General features: G+C 40.2%; 4 protein-coding genes across 8 annotated transcripts; 3 read left to right on the forward strand and 1 right to left on the reverse strand.

Moving 5' to 3' along the window:
* The first annotated feature begins 628 nt into the window (after window positions 1-628).
* Window positions 629-5,429, forward strand: LOC106301993 (transcription initiation factor TFIID subunit 4-like). 4 transcript variants are annotated; one of them, XM_013738495.1, is made up of 15 exons: window positions 629-712; window positions 835-901; window positions 1,360-1,844; window positions 1,931-2,026; window positions 2,729-2,795; window positions 2,889-3,406; window positions 3,623-3,732; window positions 3,885-3,972; window positions 4,062-4,200; window positions 4,291-4,346; window positions 4,431-4,487; window positions 4,556-4,684; window positions 4,772-4,813; window positions 4,880-5,036; window positions 5,134-5,429. In XM_013738495.1, exons 1-15 carry the CDS (start codon window positions 671-673, stop codon window positions 5,388-5,390), a joined length of 2,310 nt encoding a protein of 769 aa, XP_013593949.1. In that variant the 5' UTR covers window positions 629-670; the 3' UTR covers window positions 5,391-5,429. The 4 variants fall into 4 exon arrangements, with proteins under 4 accessions (XP_013593949.1, XP_013593950.1, XP_013593951.1 ...); XM_013738496.1 differs by having other exon boundaries at window positions 2,732-2,795; XM_013738497.1 differs by having other exon boundaries at window positions 2,732-2,795; window positions 2,919-3,406.
* LOC106301994 (acanthoscurrin-2-like) lies at window positions 5,328-6,025 on the reverse strand. Its single transcript, XM_013738499.1, has one exon. The coding sequence runs from the start codon at window positions 5,945-5,947 to the stop codon at window positions 5,468-5,470; it is 480 nt and encodes a 159-aa protein (XP_013593953.1). The 5' UTR covers window positions 5,948-6,025; the 3' UTR covers window positions 5,328-5,467.
* Window positions 6,026-8,147: 2,122 nt separating this feature from the next.
* LOC106302742 lies at window positions 8,148-9,278 on the forward strand. Its single transcript, XM_013739191.1, has 2 exons — window positions 8,148-8,777; window positions 8,919-9,278. Exons 1-2 carry the CDS (start codon window positions 8,148-8,150, stop codon window positions 9,276-9,278), a joined length of 990 nt encoding a protein of 329 aa, XP_013594645.1.
* A 5,644-nt stretch (window positions 9,279-14,922) lies between these two features.
* Window positions 14,923-16,391, forward strand: LOC106303602. 2 transcript variants are annotated; one of them, XM_013739889.1, is made up of 5 exons: window positions 14,935-15,018; window positions 15,054-15,156; window positions 15,258-15,840; window positions 15,911-16,097; window positions 16,169-16,391. In XM_013739889.1, exons 2-5 carry the CDS (start codon window positions 15,080-15,082, stop codon window positions 16,192-16,194), a joined length of 873 nt encoding a protein of 290 aa, XP_013595343.1. In that variant the 5' UTR covers window positions 14,935-15,018; window positions 15,054-15,079; the 3' UTR covers window positions 16,195-16,391. The 2 variants fall into 2 exon arrangements, with proteins under 2 accessions (XP_013595342.1, XP_013595343.1); XM_013739888.1 differs by having other exon boundaries at window positions 14,923-15,156.
* The last annotated feature ends 623 nt before the right edge of the window (window positions 16,392-17,014 follow it).

Raw genomic sequence — 17,014 nt, forward strand, 5'->3', positions numbered from 1 at the left:
TAGAATATAGGAGTTGTTTTGTCTAAGATTTTCAATTTTTCGATCCGACTTTTTCTATAAACACATAAATATTTAGTGTTTAGATATTTGAAGATTATATATTTCTGATCATACATTTGATTCAATTCATTAAAATAAATTTAATTAAAAATTAATATTATAACTTTAATAACAAAATAATCAATTTAATAAAAAATATTATAAAACTTACATATAAATATAATAATTATATAAATATTTGATTTTCTTTTTTCTTAGTAATATAAATATTTGATTTTCTTTTTTTTGCAGATGCTATATATTATTATTCGTTTTATATCCTAAATTTTTGGGTCAAATTGAAACAAACTATGGATTGAAAAAAAAAATACGGATATTTTGTTAATCCCTTGTTTGTGAGTTGAGAACTTTTTGATTTAAATTTGTAAATTAAGGAAGATTTTGTCAATTTCTGTTTTTATAGGGATAATTTCTGCCTTTTTGGTTTTACCGATAAAAAACAAAATTCAATGAAACGTCGCGTAGTGTTTAACTAAAAGAAAAAAACGACACGAGTGTTCTCATTAGCATCATCGTCTATATATATACACATCCACCATTTGGATGCCACAAATCAAACTCGCTTTCAAATCCCTCCTTGCTCTTGCTGCTGGCACAACGAGCTTCTTCTATGGATCCCTCCCTTTTGAAGCTCCTCGAAGAAGATGACGAGGTTAGGTTTCGAATTTCAAACTCTCGTTTCGAGTTCCGTATAATCTCTCTGCGGAATTTTACGTGATGTCTTCCTCTGTGGCCGGATCGTCTTGATCTCGATTCCCGCTGATTGTGTGGTAGGATGAATCTATGCACTCGAAGGAAGACGTCGACGCCTTCCAGGCCTCTCTGATTCGAGAAATCGAAGGTTCGTCTGAAACCTAATTCGTGTGCTAAACTGTCTTTTGATACTCTGCGAACGAGCACCATCTTCAAATTCTTTAGGTTTCTTGGATGATTTAGATGAAAGAGTAACGATCCTGATGATGGTTTAGCTACGGTTAACATTGATTCTAGTGCATCACTAATGATGGTTAGTTTTGTGATAGAGATGAGCGAGTGTCATAGAGATGTATTTAGCTTTGTTAGTCAGGCTAGATGTTAGTTAATGATCTTGATGATGATTAATATTGATTTTGGTGCATCAATAGTGTGCCTCTCTACTTTGTTTTATAGAAAGAGTTAATCTGTGATCTGTGGAAGCTGTTTAACATGAAACGTTTAGCATCACCTGTGACAACAAAATGCTGGTTCATGATTTTCGGTTTCTGTCACTTTGGATGTTGAATTACTTTGATTATGACAGACATTCTGTTATTTCTGAAGGAGGAAATCATTCTTGGAGTCAGCAGTTTGCAGCATGGAATAATGGTATTACTCAAGATGCTAATACCAATAAGCTCCATATCCTTGAGAGCACTCAGATGAAAGAGCAACAACAACAATCTGTTTTAGGGAGTCAAGACCGAGAATTAAAGCCAGAAGATGAATCACCCGTACAGCACAACCACAACCTGCCTCAGTACCATCTACAACCAGGTGGACTCTCTGAGAATCCTTCCCATGTTCCCCAAGCAAGTGACTTGCAGTCTAGGAACAACTCTGTTAGTACTGAACCAGAAAACCCCCAACCTCTGTATATGAAACTGCAAAGCATAAGTGTTCAACGGGCTCATGGGTTGGAACAACCTGTTGGCTCTGTAAATCTTGGTCCAACACAACTACAAGTCGGTGAATTGTTTCGTCTATTGAGACCCCAAGTTGACAAAGATAGAGGGACGCAGCTCAATACACTGTTTTATAAATTCAAGGTGGGGTTTTACATCCATGGAATGACTCAGATCTCTCACTGAAACTCTCACTAAAGTTATTTTCTTTTCATACTTTTTTTTTGCAGAGTAACGAAGTTACAAAGGAAAGTTTCTTACGACAAGCAAGGAATATTTTAGGTGAACGAATGATCTTATGGGCAGTTAGGAAACTGCAACAACAGGTATCATCATCCTTTGGCATTTCGTTTTTGTGCCGCTCAGTTATTAATACCTAATATTAGAGTAATAATTTTCATGTTGGTAGTGTATCCATGATCTCATTGGTGAAGATAGAACCTTGCAGTTTTCTTAGCATTTATAGGTACTTCAATGATTTTCGTTTAGCTGCTTGCAAGTAGAGTTTAGTTTTTCATATATAATTAGTTTGTAAGCTGAGCCAGGAAAAACCTAGAAAATCTAGCAGAAAGCTGATTATGGTCACAACTAAAAGTCAAGAACGTCATGTGCGAGCTAAATTCTTTATTAGCAGATTTTACCAGATTGCACCTACGATGATTAGTCATGGTTTTCCTGATCTTATACTTCCATATTTTTCTCAGCGTTGTAGTTAACATTGGCTGAGAGCAACTAGTGCAAGGAACCCCATAAAAGGGCTATCTATTGTGTTTGGTGTTTTCAGTTATATATCTATGTAAACCCTGAAGTAGATTTGAAAATTAAGGGAAGTGTATATGAACTTGTGATGAGAAAGATATCTTACTTCTGAACTCTGCCAAATTAAATGTATTATAAAGCACTCTCACTTGGAAAAGTGCTGCATTGCTATGTCGTTTTCCAATTGTGGTATTGAGTGGAATAGTACAAGCTATATACTTTTTTGTTTTGGAATTGTGGCTCATTGAAATCATATGAATAATATGTAGCAGGGAAACAAGGGGGTCAAAGTACCTGATGGCCCAAACCATTGCAGAGAGCCCTTTACTTCTGCTGGTATAGATTATTCAGCTGATGCATTTACTTTTGCGATCATTATAGAACTTTCTCAAGTAGATTGTATCTTATGATTTTCATGTGGCCCAAAAGACCAATCCCTGATACAATCTTTAACTGAAGGCATCAGTGCTAAAAAATCTGACACTTGTGGAAGTCATGATAACCAACTACATTCAACAAGTTCGGACACCTTAAGCAGTTCAGCTAGTGTGCACGGATTACACAATTCTGAGAGACCAGTTTCTGTGAATGGTCCAGCTATGGTTCATGGTGGCCATATATTCCCCAACCAAAATAACTCATCCTTGCCTCTAAATCCGGCTCCTTGCCAAGGATCAGTCACCAAGGACCAGACAATGAGCAATGATCAGACAGTGGCCCACGTGAAGCAGAAATTGACTGATCAAAGCTTTGATCAGGTACGGAAGCCTTGTCCTGTGGTGCGGCAAGACGTGTCTAATGTTCCAATGGAACAGAGGAATGGTAACCCAAGGAGGTCAGATGATGACTTACTGAAGCAATCATCTGAAATGGTTTTATCAGCACCTACCACCCATGCAAACTTTGCCTCTCCTTCAGTGAAAACACAGCTGGACTCTAGCACAATGGTAAGTATACTTCCAAAGACATAATCAAATGCTATTTGGTTGGTATTTCCTTAAGCTCACAGGGTGGAAATTCCTCTTCAAGAGATGTTGCATTTGGTTTTCGTTTTGCTTATACTCCCACCACCGTGGCTTCTGTTTTATCCTTGTGTTTATGGATTTGAAATTCGCTTGTGAAGAGTTAATTTGTTTTGTGAAATCTGTTTTGTTACTCATCAGGTTAATTTCTCTGCCCCAGCTGCGACCATTCTCCCAGGAACTATTGTTAGAACGACACAAGGTCAGAAAAAAACTTTGGAGGCACAAGGTTCTTCGCTACCACCATTGAGGTAATAGAGCTGGCTGGTTTGTGAAAGAGAAACTATTTTACAATGTCCAGTAGTTATTCTTCCTTTTGGTATAATTTTTTCTGATAACCACTTCTCATTTCTTTGCAATTTATAATTATTATCGAAGTCTTATAGTATGGGTTAACTTACAGTAAGAGGCAAAAACTATGTGAAACTTCTTTAGCTGGAAGTGATAAAAAGTTCAATGATGTTACTGAACTCAGTGGCATCAATCTTATGGTATGTTCTCTGGTAGCTACACCTCTCGATTTGAAAACCTGGATACGGAAAAACGAATAAACCAAATTTGTTTTCTGCATATGTTCCAGGAAGAGGAAAGAGAATTATTATCTTCTCTACCTAAAAAGGACAGTCGTGTTTTCAAATCATTTCGAAGAGTTGTGCATGAAGAAGAAGGAAGAACGATTTTGCAGAAAGTTCCACTACAGAGGAAGCTGGCAGAAATTAGTTGGGTTTAACCCATCTCTTAGATGCTTCTTATATATTTCCTTGGAATCACTTGGAGAAGAAGTTTATATATACTTTCGTATATGACAGTGGCAAAAAGTGGTATAAAGCATATCAAGGATGATGTTGAGCGGTGCTTGTCTCTGGTGAGATGTCATTTTTTTGTGAATTATTAGCCTACATTTTATTCTCCTTGTTTTTTGTTCTTCCTCATGTATTTGCGTATTCAGTGTGTGGAGGAAAGGATGCGTGTATTGTTGTCTAATATAATCCGGACTTCAAAGCAGGTTAGTCTACTTTCTTCTCCTGCCTTGTTGTGTCAAAATGTTTGGGAAGTTTAACAGAACTTTTGCAGCGGACTAATCCCGAGAAGTGTAGAAATCGGATTTGTATCACATCTGATATCCGGAAACAAATCAACGAAATGAATCAGAAGGAAAAAGATGAACAGGAAAGGAAACATGGTGGAGAAGAAAAGCTTAAGGTTTCTCCTGAGACCTGAGCTCAATATCTATTTTCTTAGTTACCAAGTAAAGTAATAACGCTTTGTTTTCTGTTTTCCTTGATGTAGAATGATACTGCAAAAGAAGATAAACGTTCAGAGCAAGTGAAGGTATTCAGAAACAGAGCCACCTAGATAAACCTTTGGACACTGAAAAAGGTTCAATAATAATGTCAGGCAGATAAGGAGCAAGCCGAAAAGAGAGCTAAGGCTGCAAATGATGCTGCCCTTGCATCCGTTGGAGGAGATAATGTGTTTTCGAAATGGAAACTTATGGCAGAAGCACGTCAGAAACCTTCTTCAGAGACAAGAAGAAACGCCAAAAAACTTTCTGGTTATTCTTGATCAAAGCTTCTTCGACTTATGGCTTTGGATTCTTTATGTTTAGTGTTCTAAATTGATGATTCGAGTATGGTTTTTTTTTATGTTAGGTGGTCAAAGATTAGGGAAGAAGAACCATGGTTCACCAAAAGTGGTCCGTTCAATCTCTGTGAAGGATGTTATTGCTGTTGTGGAAAAAGAGCCTCAGATGTCCAGATCGACGCTACTGTATCGCTTATACGATAGGATCTGCTCGTATGTTCCAACCCAAGATAAGACAGAGAAATTACTAATATCAAAGACAAGTCTTTCTAACATTTTTGTTTCTTCTTATTCCGCTGTAAGTGATACCATTACAAAATCCTAAGCTTGATCAAGATGCTAAAGTACATCCTTATTCCTTCTTCTTGAGCCTATGATATAAAGAAAGCTGCTTGCTTATTTCTAGTTTCTGCCTGATCCCTTCATGCCAACTCCATCGTGTCCATATCCTCCACCACCACCACCACCGCATGAACCGCCACACCCACCACCAACACATGAACCGCCACACCCACCACCACCACCGCCAATGATGACTCCACCACCAATACCACCTGACCTGTTTCCTGGACCGCCTCCTCTGTTGCCTCCATCCCAACCTAAACCACCGCCGGACCCAAACCCACCTCCACCACCGATCACAACACCACCACCACCACCACCACCACCTGGTCCGTATCCACCATATCCCGGGCCACCTCCGCCATAGCCACCAGCTGTGAGTTGACCCTTAAACCTGGTTACGTGTCGGTTACTCTTTCCTATCTCATTGGATCCTCCTTCACCTCTCATGAACGCACCTTCTCTTGCAGCCTCTCCAATCATATGGCCAGTGAAGCATAAATACAAGGAAACAAGAAACCACAACATCACTCTGCCCATGATGGCTACTTATTTAGTGACACAATTGTTTTGGTAGAGTCGGAGAAAGAAAGGACTTGTGACTGAATACAAAGCCACACACACATCACTATTTTTATAAGCACATAATACAAGGTGATAGTAAGCATGGGCGCGCCAGTAGAGAGAGGTGCGTATAGGGTGGCTCACCAAAACGATTTTCAGTTGATGGGTCTGATTCGCATGATTTTTTTTCCACCCCTTTTAAGTTTTGTTGTCATTATTCATTTGCAGTCTCATCCATAAAAAAGAAAATATATAGAAGTATTTGATCATAAAGTTGAGAATGAAAGAAATAAAATTATATATAGTTTCTTTTATTATGAAGCTGTAGATGGGGACTCATGTCGTGGGGGCTTAGATTGGCTTCTCTTCTTCTGCCTTTTCGTGTGGCGGTCAAATATTTTTCTGTCCTTTGAATTGGTTGTCAAGCTTCTCAGGTGATTCTTTGGTCTTGTGTCGTCTAGCTGTCTTTTCGTAAGCCTCGGGTGAATTGTGAATGCTTGATCCTTCTCTTCTCCTGTCGTAATCTAGAACTTCGCTTAATCTACAACTTCCCTTAAATACCCGTGTCTGAGTTTTAGTCTCACTCTGTTGGAATTTCGATTCCGGAGATATCTTTGTTTTCCTCCAACTTATATTCTTCTCCTATTAATGGAGGTTTGAATTTGACTCCCTTATTAGATGATATTATGTATACATTCCCAGTTTTATTGCGTAGCTGTTTAAATGTATTTATATATAAACAAGCATGTGTGCAGTCACTGTTTAGATTTTATTTGAGGGACGTTTTCATGGATTTATCATACTTGTATGGTAAGAAGTTTGTAGCAGCACCTACACCTCTCATTCTACAGCTCCGTGAAGAGATTTGTCTTCAGCCTTACAAAGAGATTAGTTGGAGCCAAGCTCGCAATCTATGCGCAAAGGTGACTGAGGCCATAAGTACATGTGATAAAATAAAATGCATCTTTTGACTAATGAGTGTAAGTAAGGCTCGATAATTTCAAGCATAGTTTCAGCACTTGCGTTTGCGTTTACATGCAAAAAGGTTTTTGATAAAAAATCGCTTTTTTTTTTTTAAAAGAAAACATTTTTATATATAATATCATAGTTGGTAAAACGCAAATAAAGAGATTCAGTGCAGTGTGTCCCATATGAAACTGGTGATTATGATACCCGTACCGTAGGAAGATTTTACTTTCTACAGTTATTTGTACAAGATTGGTTTTGGAAAATTATTCATATGTTTTCGGAGGATATCTTCGACTATTGGCCTTTTAATAAGCTCACAAGGCACAGAACTCTGCAAAAAATAATGGAATTAATTCACTACCATGGCGAAGCCGCCCGTTACATTACATGCATGTGAAGCTATCCCAACGGTAAACAATTTTGTAAATATTATATATATATTTTTTAATCTGTAAAGTTGTTTGTGTTCAAAAAAGTTGTTTGTGTTCAAAAAAAAAAAAAAAAAAATCTGTAACAAGTTGTAAATGTTCCCTTTTAATATATCTATAGCCATTTTACATTAATTAACCTGGATTTTTAGTCCATCCTCGCCAATCCATATATGAATCCAGAAACACGTCAAACAGAGCAAGATTGGCATGGATACCCTATTCATCTTACAGACAAGCATGGAGCATTCAAGATCTCGTCAACTCCCTATTAATGGCCGAAGCTCTCGCGACCCGAGCAGACCTCATCAAAGTAGCGAACCTTGACATCTCCAAGTTTAAGATGTTCTTTGACAACACAACACTCATCTGACCAATCAACAACAGCATGCAGATACATGAAATCTTTTTTTTTTGGTAAGATACATGAAATCTTTGGTAACGTTTGTTGGAAGCAACATCACCGAGAAGTAAGGAACAAGGAAGAAGTGGGAGTATGGAACGAGTCTTGCGGTTCAAGTTAGTTCAAGTTGTTTTCAAATAAAGACTTATTATCTCGGTCAAGTAGTTGTAGCAGTAACTATGTTTCTTTGGAATAGTTTTAGGCTTTCTAGTTATTGTAAAGGCTTATATAAAGCCATCGTTTATCATTGAATAAAGTACGCAAGTTTTCAGCATCTAAACAAAGAGCATTTGATCTTTACAAATTGGTATCAGAGCTCCGTTAGATAATAAAAACTTGAGAAAGAAAGCAGTAAAAGAGAGAAGAGAGATGGGTGATGGGTGATGATAAAATGAAGTTACCCCAGTACGATGGCCATTGGGACCATTGGAGCGAAGTCATGGAGAACCTCTTCCGAGCCAAAGGACTATGGGACGTGATTGAGATGGGGTTTGAAGAACCAGAAATCACCACGGTCCTGATGGCAGATCAGAGTGCGCAGCTCGAGAGTGCTAAGACGAATGATCACAAGGTGAAACATTACCTTTATCAAAGCATTGATAGGGTGACGTTTGAGCAGATCCTGGACAGGAGGTCCTTCAAGATCATATGGGATTCGATGAAGTCGAAATTTGGTGGAAATGCTCGAGTCAAGAGGTCACTGCTGCAGAAGCTGAGAAGAGACTTTGAGCTGCTGGAGATGAATGAAGCCGAGAGTGTAGAAAAATACTTCACCCGAGTATTGAGTGTGACTAATCAAATGAGAAGCAACAGTGAAGTAATAATGGACTCAAAGGTGGTTGAGAAAATCCTCAGAACACTCAGTGAGAAGTTCATGTATGTTGTGGTCTCGATAGAAGAATCAAAGGACACCGAGACCATATCTCTTGAAGAATTGCAGAGCTCATTAATGGTACATGAGCAGAAGTTCAAGAAGACAGACAAGGGTGATGATCATGTGTTGAAGGTAACACACGAGAGAGGCATGGAAACCAGAGGAAGGGGCCCCTACGGAAGAGGCCGAGGCAGAACATTCAGAGATTAAAGCACTGTGGAATGTTACAAGTGCCATCGTCTTGGACATTTCAAGAGTGAGTGTCCAAAGTAGGAAGAAGAAGAAGCCAACTATGCTGATGAGGAAGACGAGATGCTATTGATGGCATACATTGAAGAAGAGGCTGAAGAAGATGTGGAGATGGCAATGGTAACACAGACGGGGGAGAAAGAAGACAAGAGAAGAAAGGCTTGGTTTCTTGACTCCGGTTGTTCAAACCACATGAGTGGTGATCAAGAGCTGTTCACAAGTTTGAACACAAACTTCAAGCACTCAGTCAAGTTGGAAAATGACAAGAGAATAGAAGTTGTGGGCAAAGGAAACGTGAAGTTGATCCTAAACAGCACAACATACACGATCACCGACGTGTACTACATCCCTGAGCTCAATAACAACTTGTTGAGCCTTGGATAACTGCAAGAGAAGGACATACAGAAAGGTGTCTGCAAAATGTATCATGAAGAGCGAGGGCTGATTGCGGAAAGCAAGATGAGCAGGAACAGAATGTTCATGATAATCGATCAAGCTGGTGTTGAAGCACTCAGACATCAGAGGTGCTTGCAGACAACCACAGAGGACACAACAAAGATATGGCATGAACGGTATGGTCACCTCAGATTCAGTGGAATGAAAACACTCCAGAACAAGGAAATGGTACGTGAACTTCCATGTTTTGATACACAACACTTCACGTGTACATACTGCTTGGTAGGAAAGCAGTCAAGGAACCTCATTCCCAAGAAAAGCACATGGAGAGCAAAAGAAGTCTTAGAGCTCATACACTCTGACATATGTGGTCCGATCAGTCCCATGACCACAAGTGGAAAGAGATACGTTATGTGCTTCTGATATTACGTGTATACGCACACCAATTAACCTAATGTGCACACTACCACAATCAAATGGTATGTCGATGTAGCACTTTAGGATTGAATCCACAGAGACCAATGATTACACTTTATTTCGATAGGATCAATATCAAGCTAAAACAATATGGGAGTTTTAAAGTTGATTTCGTAACAAGCAAGTAAGAGAATGATTTAAGGTTTTTCAGATGATTAAGAATGCTAGCCTAGGGTGGTTTGATCGGGTGTTAAACAAGTGTGAACCAAACAATTATTCAAGTTCAATTAAGAGTAAGTCTAGAACTCGGATCACTCAGGTTGAATCAACCCACTCTCGTGGTATTGATTCCTTTGCAAGTCGGTCTCGATGCCTAAACTCTCGTTTGGATCAAGACGCGCTAGCAAGCTTTAGAGATCAAGTCCGATACGTTCACAATACACCCTAATATCTACTCTCGCTGACTAGGGATGCAATGCTCATTCATAACAGATCTAGCAACCTATTACACGGCTAATGAATAGGTTAAACCTAGGATCTAACATTAAACGGCCAGTTTAATGCAAGCATTAAGAGCAGTTATGAATGAAGACAATCATTGGATTCACTTATCTATGTTTAACTCACGGATCTAACACCCTAACACCCTAGACTAAGCAAGTGGATTACTCAGCCATGAACAGAGAAAACATAGAGATAACAGATGAAAAAAAACATGTCTGAATCAATAATAAAAAGCAAAGAGGGTTTAGAAATCTTCTCCAAAGGATGTAGAGATTCTTCTCCCTTAACAAGAGTACAAGTTTTCTCTCTCGAAAATCTCTCTGAAAAATAGCGTCCAATGTCTAGAAAAATAAGAAAAGATATATATGCAGGTCTGTGGCGGCCAAGGAGTAAAATGGGGAAGCCCTAGGTAAAATCCCGAAATATTTGGAAACTTCCTTAAAAATCTCTGCCGCTGGAACAGGCACGTCAGACTGCTCCGCACGACTGTTCTGCGTAAAAAACTCCAAATTGCACTCTTTTTCTCCTTTTTTCCTCCAACTGGTCTATCTCCCATCCAATGCAACTCCAGACCTGTAATGACTCGAAAAGGACTAGGAAGACTCGATAAAGACTTGAAAACCAATTTAAAAGCATATATACAAGATGCCAAAAACACCATATATCAGCTTCATAGATGACCACAGTCGAAAGGGGTGGACTTACTTCCTGAAGGAGAAATCAGAAGCCTTTGAGCACTTTAAAATGTTTAAGAAGCTGGTGGAAAATGAGACAAGCAAGAAGATAAAATGTCTGAGAACTGATCGTGGCAGAGAGTACACATCAAACGAGTTCTCTAAGTTCTGTAAGGAGGAAGGAGTTAGAAGACAGCTCACCACAGCTTACACAACACAACAAAACGGGGTGGCAGAGAGGAAGAACCGCACGGTGATGAACATGGTCCGATCCATGCTGTCAATAAAAAAGGTACCAAAAATATTCTAGGCTGAAGCTGTTAACTGGACGTTTTACATCTTAAACCGATGTCCCACTCACTCGGTGAAAGATGTAACTCCACAAGAAGCTTGGAGCGGTATCAAGCCAAGTGTGAAACACTTCAGAGTATGGGGAAGCCTAGCGCATGCTCACATTCCATATGAGAAGCGTGGGAAGCTTGATGACAAGAGCCTTACTTGTGTGATGTTTGGCTTCTCTGATGAATGAAAGGGCTACAGCCTTTACAACCCTACAACTAAGAAGATAACAATAAGCAAGGATGTGGTATTTGAAGAAACAAAAGGTTGGAACTGGGAGGAAGATCAAGACAATTCTGAGGTTGAGCTGACTTGGAACGATGATGACCACATTTGGGAAGAGAGTGACAGCGAAGGTGAAGAAGGCAGGGAGCAAGCTAATGAAGAAGAGCAACCTGCAGAGTTCACTGAGGCAGCAAAGCAACCAGGAAGAACTAGGGAGGGTCGTGTGGTAAGGCCTCCTCGCTACCTAAATGATTACATCACCGGAAATGAATCAGATGAAGATGAAGATGTTGTCAACATGGTGGAGGTAAATTCATCTGATCCGGTTTCCTTTGAAGAAGCAGAAAAGAGTCTCAAGTGGAGAGAAGCCATGAATGAAAAAATAAGAGCCATTGAGAGAAATGAAACTTGGGAACTTACAGAACTACCAAGAGGAGCAAAGTGTATTGGAGTCAAATGGATATACAAGACGAAGCTCAATGAAGTTGGAGAAGCGAGCAAGTACAAGGCTCGTATAGTGGCTAAGGGGTACTCTCAAGAACATGGCATCGACTACACTGAGATATATGCTCCTGTGGCTCGGATGGATACTATAAGGACCATCATAGCTACTGCTGCAAGGAAGGCTTGGGACATTTACCAACTAGATGTTAAGTCGGCGTTCCTCCATGGAATCCTTGAAGAAGTTGTGTACATTCAGCAACCAAAGGGATACGTGATCAGAGGAGAAGAAGATAAGGTCTACAGACTCCACAAGGCGTTGTATGGGTTAAAGCAGGCGCCAAGAGCCTGGTTCAGTCGAATTGAAGAGTACTTTGCCAAGGAAGGTTTTGAGAAGTCTGAGAATAAGGAAACCTTCTTCATTAAGACAAACAAACACGGTAACTCTCTGTATGTCAGTGTATATGTAGATGATCTAATATACACAAGAGGTTACATGGAGATGATTGAAGAGTTCAAGCATTCGATGAAGAAGGAGTTCGACATGACCGATCTTGGCAAAATGAGGTATTTTCTTGGGATAGAAGTGTTACAGACATCATTTGGAATTCATATATCTCAGGCACAATATGCTCTTGAGGTGTTGAGACGCTTCGACATGGAGAATTGCAACTCAGTATGCAACCCAATAGTACCTGGAAGCAAGCTGGATCTAGACGATGGAGGAGAGCTAGTAGATGAGACTTTCTACAAACAAATAATAGGAAGTCTCATGTACATTACGATCACAAGACCAGACCTGCAATTCTCTGTAAGTCTACTGAGTCGTTACATGTCTAAACCCACAACACTTCATCTCCAAGCTGCTAAGAGAGTTCTGAGGTACTTGAGGGGTACAGTTGATTATGGTATCTGGTACAAGAGCGGAGGAACATGAGAGTTAGCAGTCTACACTGACAATGATTTTGCAGGCGATGTTGACAGTAGAAAGAGTACATCTGGCTATGTCTTTCTCATGGATGGAGCTGCAGTGGCTTGGCTCTCAAAGAAGCAATAGTCACTCTCTCCACCACCGAAGCTGAATATGTAGCTGTATCGCTGCGCGTGTCAGGTGATATAGTACAAAAGGGTCCTTGAAGAGTTGGGATACAATGGGAACAAAAGCACTGTGATTCTCTGCGACAACACTTCAACCATCAAACTCTCCAAGAACCCTGTGTTCCACAGGAGATGCAAGCACATTGGGGTGAGGTTTCACTTCCTGAGGGATCTAGTGAACAAAGGAGTTATTAGCTTGGAGCATTGTGGAATGACTGAGCAAGTAGCTGACGTCTTTACGAAGGCATTGAAGCGGGAAAGTTTTGAAGGTTTAAGAGCAAGCTTGGAGTGTGCTCTGTTGCGGATAAGCTGAAACTTGTGAACCAAGTTTAGCTTATGGAGGGTTTGTTGGAAGCAGCATCACCGAGAAGTAAGGAACAAGGAAGAAGTGGGAGTATGGAACGAGTTTTGCGGTTCAAGTTAGTTCAAGTTGTTTTCAAATAAAGACCTATTATCTCGGTCAAGTAGTTGTAGCAATAACTCTGTTTCTTTGGAATAGTTTTAGGCTTTCTAGTTATTGTAAAGGCTATATAAAGCCATCGTTTATCATTGAATAAAGTACACAAGTTTTCAGCATCTAAACAAAGAGAATTTGATCTTTCAACGTTAAATTTATTCTGCCTTCGTTGATATCTCATTCTCTGATCTCTCATCTCTCTAGTGACCTAAACAATGATGTCGATAGTTTGGCAAAAAGTACATTTAAGGGTTAGATGTTTGGACCTCAGGCCCTTTGGGTTTTAATGATACTTTGGTGAAAAAAAAAAGAGTATGGAGTGACAATGTGATTTTGTAGTTGCTATTAAAATTGAACGTATAGAAGATTTTTTTTTTTTTCCATCAATTTTTGTTATATTAATATTGGGCCCAAAGCCCAAGTATCCAACAACAACAACCACAAAAACATTAGGCTCCCAACGAAAGGGCCGAAGCCCAGATACATTAAACGGGCTCGAAGGCCCAAAATCCAAACACCGCAACCCGTAGACCCAAGAGAGAGAGACTGATGTCGACCGCCTTCTCGCGATCCGCACCCTCATCTTCGTCTCAACTACCGCCGGAGAATCACCCATCGATTCACCGCGCCACACCGGAGCTCTTAGACTCCTTACCTTCTTCACCGCGACCGCCAACCCTCCCAGGACCGTCTAATCTCGGAGAAAATCAATCGTGACCGAGATCTCATCCGCCAGAGTTCAATACGAGGACCAAGAAGGAGGCTTCGCTCAAGCATCAACCTTTACTCCGGATAGCTTCCATCGTCCTCCGACGAGAACTCATCCAACAAACCCGAAACACCTTAACTTAACAAGTGAACGACACAAAAAACTACAGAAACTAAACCCTAGAAACAAACTAAGGGGGCAGAAGCCGGCAGCAATGGATCTGTAAGAGCCTCCACGCTCCGGGGACTTGACGGTCACCACAGAGCTAAAGAAGCCTCCACGATCCGGGAACTTTATCGGCGATGCAAGAGCTGTGTAAGCCTCTACAACCCGGATCAAAACGATGCTGAAATGGAGATCTGACTGTCCTATCTCCTCGCCGCGAATTCAGGGGAAGAAGAGTTGCAGAGAACCGAAGTCTTCCGGAAGCAAAACCCTAACCCAGATCCGTGCGCATGTCGGAGAGAATCGACAGATCGGACTAAACTCACGAAGACTTGAACGGAATAACAAGGAAGAGAGCCATCGGTGCCGGTACGCGCCACCGGACGCCGTGGCTGTCTTGAACGCTTTCTCTCGCTTTCAACAATTTCTTTCACACCGCGACAAAATGTTGAACGTATAGAAGATTTATAACAAGAATTTTATTTAGCGGGAATAAAATAAAATAAAATTCTAAAAGCGAAAAACAAAAGAATAGAGACCGGTTTATTAAGAAGTCGCGTTAGTTTTGTCTTGATTTTTAAACAAAACCAAAACGTACTATTATATTTCCGCACGTGCCAGTAACGAGAGGCCGTAATCAATTTAGGTATTGGATGAACGTTCCTCTCTTCGATTCATCACCATTTCCCCCATTTTAATCTCTATCGCTTTCTTTCTGAGGTTTCTCATCGCATCTTCGAAGTTCATTCACCTCAAAAACATGACGACGAGCTTGGATCGGTGGGAGAAGGATCCTTTCTTTCCCGCTGCTGAAGAGGTCCAGGAATCTGCTGACAGGTTTCCCCCAATTTTTCGTTCTAGATCTGTGTGGAAAATCATTTCTTCGATTTTAGATCTGAGAATCACAACAAAGTGTCTTGGATTCGATGTGATTGCAGGATGGAGTCAGCTTACAGGACATGGAGGATCCACGGCGAACAAGGCTCTTCAAACGTATGGGACTCTGAACAGCTTCACAGAGACCTCCACGCCGCTCTCGGAACCACCAAATGGCAGTTAGACGAGTTCCAGCGAGCTGTTCAATCCAGCTACGACAACCGTCTCAGTGACGATACTCGAGACAGGCACCGCGAGTTTACGTTCGCTATGGAGGCTCAAGTCGCCAAAATCGAGAATTCTCTCAAGGAAGCTGCGCGATCCGACGGCAAAGGAACCCCGAGATGGGTTCGTTTGGACGAAGACGATCGCAACGAGCTTGCACTCTTCTTGACTGGACCTTCTGAATCCGAAAGGAAACAACAACATAGAAGGGCGGCGAGTGCTACTCCTGACATCGGTGCTTTGAACATTGCCGTGGTTTCTGACGAGAAACCTTCTGGTGAGCCGTTGGTTAGGAAAGTTCCCAGCGTCTCTGGCTTCTTAAACCATATGGAACCCAAAAACTGTATTAGAAAGTGGAAGGCGTTAGATCGCCAAGGAGACTCTGACGCTGCTGCGTTGTTGCCTATCCAAACGAACCAAGTAAGATCTCCTAACGCAGAGATTTGTTTACGAATCTGTATCTACTAAGAGGGTTTTTCTTGTTTCTCAGCAAGTTGTGAATGGATGTTTTGAGAGGGACAAGAGCTGTATGGAGTGCGAGGAGGATTGTTACGATAAGCAGCTTCACGGTTGGTATGGAGCTCTGCAGAGGCAACTTCAACGGTCTCAGTATCAAATGCGATATAGCAAATCCCTTCAAGCGACCATTTGGATTCTTCTTTTAGTTTTTCTTATAGGTAAGTACTTTCTTCAATCAGAGGTCTCACATGCACATTAGAAACCAATGGTTATGTTTTTGTCATTGCAGTGGTAGTGGCAGTGCACAGAATGTAGAAGAAGACATGTACGGAAGACCACGTTAGAGTTCATTCATCTTCTGTGTAACTGGCGGATTTGGCCAAAGTCTACATTTTTACTGTACAGTAGTAATTCCACTGTTATTGTTTTTTTTTTTTTTTTGTAACATAGAAACGCAGTTTTGGTTCATATTATTCATTGAGAGAAAAGTAAGAAAGAATCTTGGATTTCTCTCTGTTACAACCAATTCGGTTAAGCACATTCTAGACTGGAACATTGTGAGAATGGATGTTTTGTAATACAGAAATGCATCTTCCATCCGGTTAACCAATCCGAGCAGAATGAAGAAATAGTATTTATTCATGTCCTGTATAGTTAGATGACCAAGCCATACTTTTAGGCTATTAGGTGAAGACATTTTATACAATACATGGTAGCTGCTTCCTATATCATGTATTTGAAACTATAATCTTATTATATAAAACTGAACCGACTTACTAAGGGCATCTCTAACCACACTTTATTTTCTACTCTAAAATAGAGTTTGGATTAAAAATACTTCAATGGTAATCTATTTTCCACTTTGTAATAAAGTAAAAAATAGGTTTACTCTATATATAGAGTAACTTGTTTATTTTTTTGTTCATCACTCTATTTTTCATTCTAAAATAGAGTACCATTGGAGCAACGTCCAATTCTATTATAGAATTACTCTAGTTTAGAAGAAAAAATAGAGTACACCGTTGGGGATGATCTAAGTTGATAATGAAAATAGCCCTAGGTCGTCGACTATACACCTTCTTCTAACTTCTGCGCTCTATTTACATCTTCAACGAATTGTTCTTGCTCTTTGAAC

Source organism: Brassica oleracea, chromosome C7 (assembly GCF_000695525.1).
Source record: "Brassica oleracea var. oleracea cultivar TO1000 chromosome C7, BOL, whole genome shotgun sequence".
Classification (NCBI taxonomy): Eukaryota; Viridiplantae; Streptophyta; class Magnoliopsida; order Brassicales; family Brassicaceae; genus Brassica; species Brassica oleracea.

Bases quoted from the DNA above. Each gene is read 5' to 3' on its own strand.
- LOC106301993 (XM_013738495.1), top strand. From the start codon at position 671: ATGGATCCCTCCCTTTTGAAGCTCCTCGAAGAAGATGACGAG. The intron at 902-1,359 runs GTTCGTCTGAAA...TTATTTCTGAAG, and splicing joins TCTGATTCGAGAAATCGAAG to GAGGAAATCATTCTTGGAGT. The intron at 2,796-2,888 runs GTATAGATTATT...GTGGCCCAAAAG, and splicing joins AGAGCCCTTTACTTCTGCTG to ACCAATCCCTGATACAATCT.
- LOC106301994 (XM_013738499.1), bottom strand. From the start codon at position 5,947: ATGGGCAGAGTGATGTTGTGGTTTCTTGTTTCCTTGTATTTATGCTTC.
- LOC106302742 (XM_013739191.1), top strand. From the start codon at position 8,148: ATGGGTGATGATAAAATGAAGTTACCCCAGTACGATGGCCATTGGGAC. The intron at 8,778-8,918 runs GTAACACACGAG...TGTCCAAAGTAG, and splicing joins GTGATGATCATGTGTTGAAG to GAAGAAGAAGAAGCCAACTA.
- LOC106303602 (XM_013739888.1), top strand. From the start codon at position 15,080: ATGACGACGAGCTTGGATCGGTGGGAGAAGGATCCTTTCTTTCCCGCT. The intron at 15,157-15,257 runs GTTTCCCCCAAT...ATGTGATTGCAG, and splicing joins GTCCAGGAATCTGCTGACAG to GATGGAGTCAGCTTACAGGA. The intron at 16,098-16,168 runs GTAAGTACTTTC...TTGTCATTGCAG, and splicing joins TCTTTTAGTTTTTCTTATAG to TGGTAGTGGCAGTGCACAGA.